Raw genomic sequence first — 9084 nt, 5'->3', positions numbered from 1 at the left:
ACGACAATACTTGTGATTGCGATATGTGAGCCCACTAGCGACGACGAGCACGCCGTGTCAACGGACATGCATATGCCTTGCATGCCGAACGTGTACGAAATGCGCCCGCAAGCGACGCTGAGAGCGCCACCAGTCGCGGTATACGCACTGACGTTGTCGGCCATTCTGCCATATTCACTGCCAGAGATACCAACAGTAACACCCGACTGTACAGGCGCCTTGGCGCGGCATGCGTCGGTCGTGGCCTCCCATGTTGCTTCTAAGAGCATGCGTTGTTGAGGATCCAGCAACACACCCTCGGTGAAGGACACGTTGAAAAGATCGAAGTCGAACTGGTCCACACTGCTGACAAAGCTACCAAAACGTGCCCCCAAATTCGTTGTATCACCAGGTACGTCGAGGCACCATCTTGCGAGTGGTACGCACGCGATGGTGTCCACGGCGTTACGAGTGCAGAGCGTATCGTATGCCGTCCGGCTGGACGTGCCGAGAACACCGATGATCGCTCGTTGTACACCGCTGGCGATTTTATGTTTATCAATGACACAGTCCTCTGCATCATCAACGCCCGGATGCATTTTCGACGTGATGTAGCCAGACATGGCACCGACAGATGGATAATCAAACACCACGGTGCTCGGAAGTTGAACGCCAAGAGATGCATTTATGGCATCTCGTAGCTCAACGGCCCCAAGCGAATCGAGGCCTGCGTCAGTGAGGGGCTCATTGACAGCAACACTGGTGCCCAAAATATCTCGCACGCAGTCGGTAACTTTTGCCTCGACCACAGAAGCCTCCATGGTGTTGTCAACGTCAAGGCGCCTAATTTTGATGTCAGCAGCAACATAATCTGCCACTAGCTCACGCGGTGCAAGGTGTGCAAACGCGCCGAAGAACGGTGGAATGGGATCCATGGTGCGCAAAAACCGATCCCATGTGAACGGATTTGCAGACACTACAGGATGCCCGCCGGAGTTTTTGATGGCACGCAACGTGCTTAGACCCTGCTCGGGCGTGATGACGCCGACTCCAAGACGCTCCATGCGGTGAACGGTATTATTGTCAATCGCGGCCATGCCTCGACCACCGCTCCATGCTCCCCATTGTATACTGGTTTCGTTGCGGCCTTGCATAGTTGCAACGCGCGCATGAGCATCGAGCCATCCATTTGCAGCACAATAGTTGGCCTGGCCACCAGAGCCGAGAAGTGAGGCGACCGAGGAAAACACCACGGTCATCCGCATGTCGCGGGCTAAGGTCTCAGAATCGAACTGCACAATTCCAGCGCACTTTGGAGCCATTACCGCAGCTACGGCACCCACACTTTGGTTATGGATCATGGCGTCACGAAGGAGGCCGCTGGCATGAAGCATGCACCGCACCGGCGCTATTGAAGCACGAGCGGATGATACCACTTCTTCGGCAGTGGAAACATCCCCGCGCGTCATAACTACACACGTAGCACTCATGACCAGCATGTGATCCATGATATGCGTCTTACCAGATCGTCCAAGCAAAGTGATGTGCGTGGTACCAGAACGTGCATCTGCGGCAGCTACCAGCTGACCGAGGCCTCCGAGGCCTCCTGTCACCATTGTTGCACCTTCTGATACAATTGAACGGACACGGATGCGCGTGATGATTTTGTACAAGAGTTCTGAAAAACCATTGGCATCACACATCAGTGACCCCAGAGCATTCGTGAAGAAATCTTGAATCACCCCAGTGTCTGGATTCGTCGACCAGGGAATCAACACAGGAGTTGAGATGGATCCACCGCGCATCGTAATACCTTGAGCGCCGTGTGTGCGCGCTTGCACAGGCAACGTAATGCTCACACCCGCAGGATCGCGGTCACACCCTAGGATCGCAGTACTCGCCTGCAGTTCTGGCGCCGCACAACGCATGACGGCCCACACTTCCGCCCCACTGGTACGCGTGGTCGCCCTACTTACAGACCCTGCTGTTTGTACTGCCATTTTCGATATCTTTGATACGGCTGCAAGTTGCGCAGCTTGAATACTATTCAGTGCATTTCGACAAGGCTGATGCCGTGATGCTGAAAGCGAGATGGCATTATATGAATACGCGTCCTTCTCCGGACCATCACTCGAAGCTCGCGTGAGCCATGCAACCTCGTACATCATACCATGCGTGAGTCTTGAAGTTGCAATGGTAGATTTTACGCGCTCAACTCTCGATGCCCGCGCTGGCTTGACCTCGAGACCAATGAGACTGGTAGTGCAACTACTTTCTGCATACATATAGTGATCGGAAAGGTCGGCGGGTCGGGACATGACCTTGGCCCAAACAGCACGCGCTGAAGATGTATTCGCCACCCAAAAGGCACCGACACCCGCAGGAATGCGCAATTTCGAAGAGTCGGAATCACTTTCAGAGGCGCAAGCGAGCTGGAAGTTTGCATCGAGAACGGCAGGAAGGACAACAATACCCGAGCTCTCGCTGCTGCAACAGTCGTCCCCCGGAATGCTGGAACCGTGTGAAATAACACCAAGCGATGAAAATGCGGGTGCCCCACGTGTCCTTCTGTGACAAAGAGCTAACGCACGTGTCACGGTGTGGACAAATTGAGTGCGTTGCTCGTGCATCGAACTCCAAGTGGATGTGAAGTGGGGTCGCTCATTTGAGGCGGAGCGAAGTCGAACGTCGCATGCTAGCATGTTGATAGAGCACACCACGGTAGACGGCGCGATGCCATTCTGAAGGACCATCGGAGCTGTTATCACGGCGTCGCACAATGCAGTCGCCGCGTCCGCAAGGAGCCATACCGCGGATAAGCCAACCTCGAGGAATGCAGAAGCTGGAAATAGTCCTTTATCTAAGACCCTGTGATCCCACAAGTAGACCTGTCGGTTGCATGCGATGCATGCTTCGTAGTGTACAGAAGATGAAAATAGGTCGACAGTAGCACTTTGAAGCATCGGATGTCGCACCAACATAATCCAAAGTCGCATGCGATGCCATGTCGAGGATCGGCCACGATGCGCGACTCCCGCACTCGATGAGACAGGTGCCGCAATCAGCACATGCGCATTCGTACCTTGGAACGCAAACGAGCTGACCCCACGGTGCAGGGGCCAGTCATGCGCGGCAACGATGGTCGCAACTTGTTGTCTTGGAAGTGCCATGGCCTTTGTCAAACCGCATCCAGAGTTGTGCGCTATGTTGTAAAGATGTGGGTTGATGCCAGTCAGATGGACGATGGGTCGTACGAGGCTGCACCCAACACCGATCACGGCGTTTACAAGGCCGACTGCACCTGCAGCGGGCTCGGTGTGGCCCATGCAAGACTTCATGGCCGAAAGAACAAGCGCCGTGAGCCGCGAATCGTGTGTGTGTTCCACGAGCACTGCGTGGGCAGCGCCCACTTCGATTGGATCGCCAAGTGGCGTGCCGGTTCCGTGCATCTCGAGACCGTCGACCGCACCTGGATCCGTTTTAGCAGACCCTAGACAGCTGCGAATAACACGCTGTTGCGAGGGTCCGTTAGGGGCGGTGAGGGAGCTTGAGCGGCCATCTTGGTTCACTGCCGACGCGACCAAGGTGCTTGAATGAAGTTCCAATGACGTCTTCATGATCGTCAGAGAGCAAATCTCGAATACCACGCACGCCTCGCCACGCACGTAGCCATCCGCGCTCGAGTCGAGGGTCTTGCAGCGGCCGTCTCTTGACAACATGCCGGCTTTGCTGAACATCTCACTCGTCATCGGATTGAGCGTTACGTTCACACCACCCGCGGCAACGGAATCAGACTCGCCTATGACAATACTTGTGATTGCGATATGTGAGCCCACTAGCGACGACGAGCACGCCGTGTCAACGGACATGCATATGCCTTGCATGCCGAACGTGTACGAAATGCGCCCGCAAGCGACGCTGAGAGCGCCACCAGTCGCGGTATACGCACTGACGTTGTCGGCCATTCTGCCATATTCACTGCCAGAGATACCAACAGTAACACCCGACTGTACAGGCGCCTTGGCGCGGCATGCGTCAGTCGTGGCCTCCCACGTTGCTTCTAAGAGCATGCGTTGTTGAGGATCCAGCAACACACCCTCGGTGAAGGACACGTTGAAAAGATCGAAGTCGAACTGGTCCACACTGCTGACAAAGCTGCCAAAACGTGCCCCCAAATTCGTTGTATCACCAGGTACGTCGAGGCACCATCGTGCGAGTGGTACGCACGCGATGGTGTCCACTGCGTTACGAGTGCAGAGCGTATCGTATGCCGTCCGGCTGGACGTGCCGAGAACACCAATGTTGTTTTCCATGGCTTTTCGACCCAGAACATCTTTCTTATTAATTATCGCTTGTTCAGATAACAATATTTTTTCTTCTTGCTTTTTGTGGGGATCTCTAATTTCAGAACCTAACACGGATGTCAAGAACTCTACGATGTCATTGATAGTTGGGTAATCAAATGCCAACGTAGCCGGAAGATCGAGCCCCGTAGATGTTGCTATCGAATTTCGAAGCTCCACAGCTGCGAGTGAGTCTAAGCCTGCGTCCACTAATGGTTCGTCATTAAGTACTTCTTCAGCAAGTATATTTGCCACAGCATCTTTTACCATCACTGCAGCATTGTAACTGGATATTCTACTCAAATTCGAAACCTCACGGGGATTTCTTTTCCGATTCACCGATTTGATAGGTTTTGGGATTTTACTTCTGGGCTTGCTCTCAACCCAGTCAAAAAAGGGTGGGACCGGACTCATTCGTTCTAGAAGTAAGTCCCAAGTAAATGCGCTAGCAGCTACTATCGGTTGCATATTATCTTCTGAGGTCCGTTTGCCCATTCCATGCAGTATGCCCTCTAATACTGCAAGTCCTTGTTCAGGGACAACTGAACCCACCCCAAGACGCTCCATCCGCGCAACGGTGCCGGCTTCGTTTACTGCCATACCGCCTCTTCCCCTCCATGCACCCCACTGCACACTGATTGCACTCATACCCCTCATTGTTGATGCTGTTGCCCATTCATCCAGATAACTGTTTGCTGCCACATAGTTTGCCTGTCCTGCCGAGCCAAGCATGGAAGCAATTGAAGAGAAGAGAAAGGAGTGACCACACGCATTGTTTTGCGAATACGACTGGATACATTTTAGACCGCTCACCTTAGGAGCGGTGACCATCATCATTCCTCCGGCGTTCTGTTTTGACATCGTTGCATCAGATAGGACACCGCTTGCATGTAAAATCGATCCGGCCCGTGGTGCATCTCCTGGGACATTCTCCACTGCGAAATTTCCTTCTTCGGAATTCGATGTGTCCATACGTGCTATGTTGACTGTTGCTACAGAGTCAACAAGCAATGCCGTACCTCCAGGTTCGATGCTAGTACGACCAGAGCGACCAAGAAGAGTCACCCGCCTTGATCCTTGCTGATGCGCCCATCCAGCGACATCTCCACCTATTGCGCCTGTCCCGCCAGTGATAATGACAGCTGCATTAATATCATTGGTTGGAGGTTCTGAAGGTGCGCATACAATTATTTTTCCAATATGGTGACCTCCTGACATCTCTCTCATGCACTCACGTACTGCAACTAGGCCACTTTGTTGCGAATAAATCGGTTTTAAAGTTCCGTCGTTAAGACGTGCTGCAAGATGTCCTAAAAACATATTTAATTCATGCAGATTAAGGAAATCTGTCGCAACTAATTTGTAGTTCACACTAGGATGGTCAGCCATCGCAGCAGGGACGGACCATATGCCTCTCTTGCTGATCTCTGCAAATCCACCCCTCTTCCGAAGCGAAGAAAGTGATGCACTTACCATCCCTGAGGAGGTCAACGAGTTGATGATTAGGTCCACTGGTCCACCATGACTTGCCAATAATGTTTCGACAAAGGCTGTTGATCGCGAGTCTGCGATGTTTTGCAAGCCCGACGACCTTAACAATGCACGTTTCTTTGTACTCCCGGCAGTCACGATTGTCTTAATTCGCCGAGCCGCAAGAATCTGACATGCAGCAAGGCCAACACCACCTGTGGCTGAATGCACAAGCACTGACTTTGGTGCGACACCATCCTGTGGAGATGCCTCTAATAAGGCCAAATCAACAGTCACAAATATCGTTGGACAACCTGCTGCATCAGCGAAACCGACTGATGGGGGTTTTTCTACTGCTGTAAGTGCGCTTGCAACTACTCGCGTACCGAGGCATCCGGGTGCGAGGCCAAAAACTTCTGTCCCAGGTGTAAACACAGAACGACCAAAATGGTTTGCACCACCTAGGACGACACCAGCATAATCTGATCCAAGTGCCCCAGGATCACCAGGATACATTCCAAGGACGTTCAATACATCTCGGAAATTTAAGCCAACAGCTTCAACACGTACAATAATAAAAGGATTATTTTCGCGCGGTTCTGCACCATGACATACATCAGCGCTGGCAGCAAAGTCACCTGCCCATTTCGTTAGGCGTAGATCTGCAAGGGCACCACGGGGTTGTGGAGTGAGTTTAACTGCACCTTGACCAAGACATCGGCTCGATCGTCGTAAGCGCGGATTAAAAAGTGTGCTCCCCGTCAACGAAACACCTTGTGAACCTGTGTTGACTGGGATTCCATCGATCCGATTGTGTACATAGTTATGATGTACGCTCTTTGAGACGAAATGTGAACTATCCATCACGTCAAAAACAAGATCTGGTAGCTCTGCAGCAGCGGTGCGCATGATCCCAAGCACAGGAGCTGACACGGTCGACGTGATGGCCGCTCCAGTTGGAAACGTTCCACCTGTGAGCCGTGCACACACTATGTTTGCTACGTGAGAGCTGCCCTGCATTAATGTGATAGCGGCAGCTGCTGGACGCGAGGCTAAGCTACCTAGCTTTGAAGTTGTATTGGTGGTGGTTCCTGAATGGTAAATGCTTTGATTTGACAAAACGTCATTGAAACATATATTCGGAGATCTTAAGTCAGCGTACCACCCAACATCAAACAAAATTTCGTCGCTATCAGGTCCGTGACTACTGCCCGTGGTCGTCACAGTATTGGCAGCGTGATTTTCTATAGTGTTGGTTGCCTTTATTTTTTTGATTGAAAAGGCATCGCCAACAACAGATTTCGTTTCAAGTAAGTGGACCCCAGAGCTGCAAAAAGTGGCGAGTGCGAGACGATGCTCGCTCGTAGACGGCGTTGTCATCGTATCAAGACGATTACGATACACCATGGCATTGCCATCGATGTCGTTGTTTGCAACCATTGAGACAAAATATGCTCGTGCACCCACAGGAAGTTGCGGCGCCGTCAGTAATTTGTTTTTAGTGTTTCCATCCTCTCGGACCGCCATTGAATGCATTGAGGCATCAACCATAGCAGGATGCACCGCAAAATCCTCCATTGTCGATGATACACGATTTAGTTCGCCACGTGATGCAGCGGCAACAGTTGAAACGGCCACGACATCATCAAATTGTCTGTCAATAGGAACGAATACAAAATCTAGGGCAGAATCATAGTCATTCAAAGAATCACATCCATCAGCTATACCAAAGATAAGTGATTTCGATCGGCGGAGAATACTGGAAGATGAGGCATGCATGATTACCTCATTCCTTGGCATCGGCGAACATTCTGACGTCTTACATATGTTGATCACGCCACTTGCAATCTTTGTGATTGCCAGTACCGTGTAGTCTTGCATGTCGGATGGCAAAATACATGGCCGAGAAAACGATATATTCGACAATATGAAATCAGGTGACACTAGATCAACACGAAGAGCAGCATGTGAAGCTTCCATTGATGCTGCACCTGGCAACAACGTTGATCTGCGGATGACATGGTCCCATAGAAAACTTAACCTTGCTTTCGTCAACATTGAGTGGAACACTGCCGTCGAATCTGTCACAGAGGAGACAAATTGGATGAAACGGCATGTCAAAGGGGTACACCAACAACGTTTTTGGTTTGTAACGATTAGCCGTCCTGCAACTCGAGTGACACCAATTTCGTTACTCATTGAAGCTTCGATGACGGCATGTGCATTAACACCACTCATACCAAAAGAACTCGTACTTGTTGCATTCGAGATCACTACCTCCTTGTCTACGGCCATCACTGTGGTCGCCGACCTTGGCATTGCGAAGTCAAGGCTCTTCATTTTGCTAAGTTTTCCTGATAAGGAGTCAAGCGACGAGGAAATATATGGATTCAGGTTGTAACAATGACGCAGTGCAGGGAAGCCAAAATTTGAGGCCACGCAAACTGCCATTAACAAACCCGATATTCCGGCGGAACCCTCAGTATGACCGAGGAATGACTTATTCGCACCAACAGTAGTAACCATTGATTGAATGCACGCACCAGATCGTCCAAGTTTCAATGTGCGCCACGCTGCTGAAATCTCTATAGGATCACCTAGTGATGTCCCTGTGCCGTGCGTGGATACATATCGAATATCATTCGGCTCTATCGCAGCCTCTGCTAAAGCTTTCAATGCGAGGACTTGTTGCGATGGGCCAAATGGTGCAGTAAACGTGGAAGCCCGCCCGTCTTGGTTCACTGATGAACCGCTTAACGTAATGAAGGCATTTGTCGATATTTTGCTCACTTGTGAGGTGCTTTGATTGAATAGACGTGTATAAATTGCCGCGTGAGCCTCTCCACGGCCGTAGCCATCCGCAGCAATGTCAAACGTCTTGCATCTTCCATCTGGTGAGAGTGCATTCAGATTATTGAGTACCGAAAAAGTACCTGACAAAAGTGTGCACTGGACCCCCGCGGCGTAAGCTGAGACAGCTTCGACCCGCGCCGTTGCATGCTGAGCGAGATGTACCGCCACAAGAGATGATGAACATGCTGTGTCAAGTACAACACTAGGGCCAACGAAACCGAACATGAACGATGGACGACCAACAAGAAAGGAAAGACCGTTCCCTGTCCCAGTGTATGCCTTCAAAAAAAAGTTTTATTAGAGTTATTAAAGTTGGGTTGAAAAAGTAAATCATAATACTCACATTTTGAGGTGCCCCTACATCTACCAATAGTTGCTGATACTCGGTCCACATCACGCCCAGATAAACGGCCGTGTTGCTCCCGACTGCCGCTTCGAC

At 51.1% G+C, this 9084-nt stretch overlaps 3 protein-coding genes across 3 annotated transcripts; all 3 read right to left on the bottom strand.

Annotated features, from left to right (window-relative positions):
- Positions 1-3410: 3410 nt before the first annotated feature.
- MICPUCDRAFT_7173 (uncharacterized protein) lies at positions 3411-4067 on the bottom strand (the record flags this gene model as incomplete). The annotated part of the gene is made up of 1 exon (XM_003055896.1): positions 3411-4067. A coding segment is annotated over one exon (657 nt), but the record flags the coding sequence as incomplete, so codon positions are not given.
- Positions 4068-5927: 1860 nt separating this feature from the next.
- Positions 5928-6368, bottom strand: MICPUCDRAFT_8338 (uncharacterized protein; the record flags this gene model as incomplete). Its single annotated transcript, XM_003055895.1, has 1 exon — positions 5928-6368. A coding segment is annotated over one exon (441 nt), but the record flags the coding sequence as incomplete, so codon positions are not given.
- A 1794-nt stretch (positions 6369-8162) lies between these two features.
- MICPUCDRAFT_14310 (uncharacterized protein) lies at positions 8163-8870 on the bottom strand (the record flags this gene model as incomplete). The annotated part of the gene is made up of 1 exon (XM_003055894.1): positions 8163-8870. A coding segment is annotated over one exon (708 nt), but the record flags the coding sequence as incomplete, so codon positions are not given.
- Positions 8871-9084: the final 214 nt, after the last annotated feature.

This window comes from Micromonas pusilla, assembly GCF_000151265.4.
Source record: "Micromonas pusilla CCMP1545 genomic scaffold MICPUCscaffold_2, whole genome shotgun sequence".
In the NCBI taxonomy this organism is placed as follows: domain Eukaryota; kingdom Viridiplantae; phylum Chlorophyta; class Mamiellophyceae; order Mamiellales; family Mamiellaceae; genus Micromonas; species Micromonas pusilla.
Note: the sequence above shows the minus strand (reverse complement) of the source record. Positions and strands in the feature narration are given on the sequence as shown.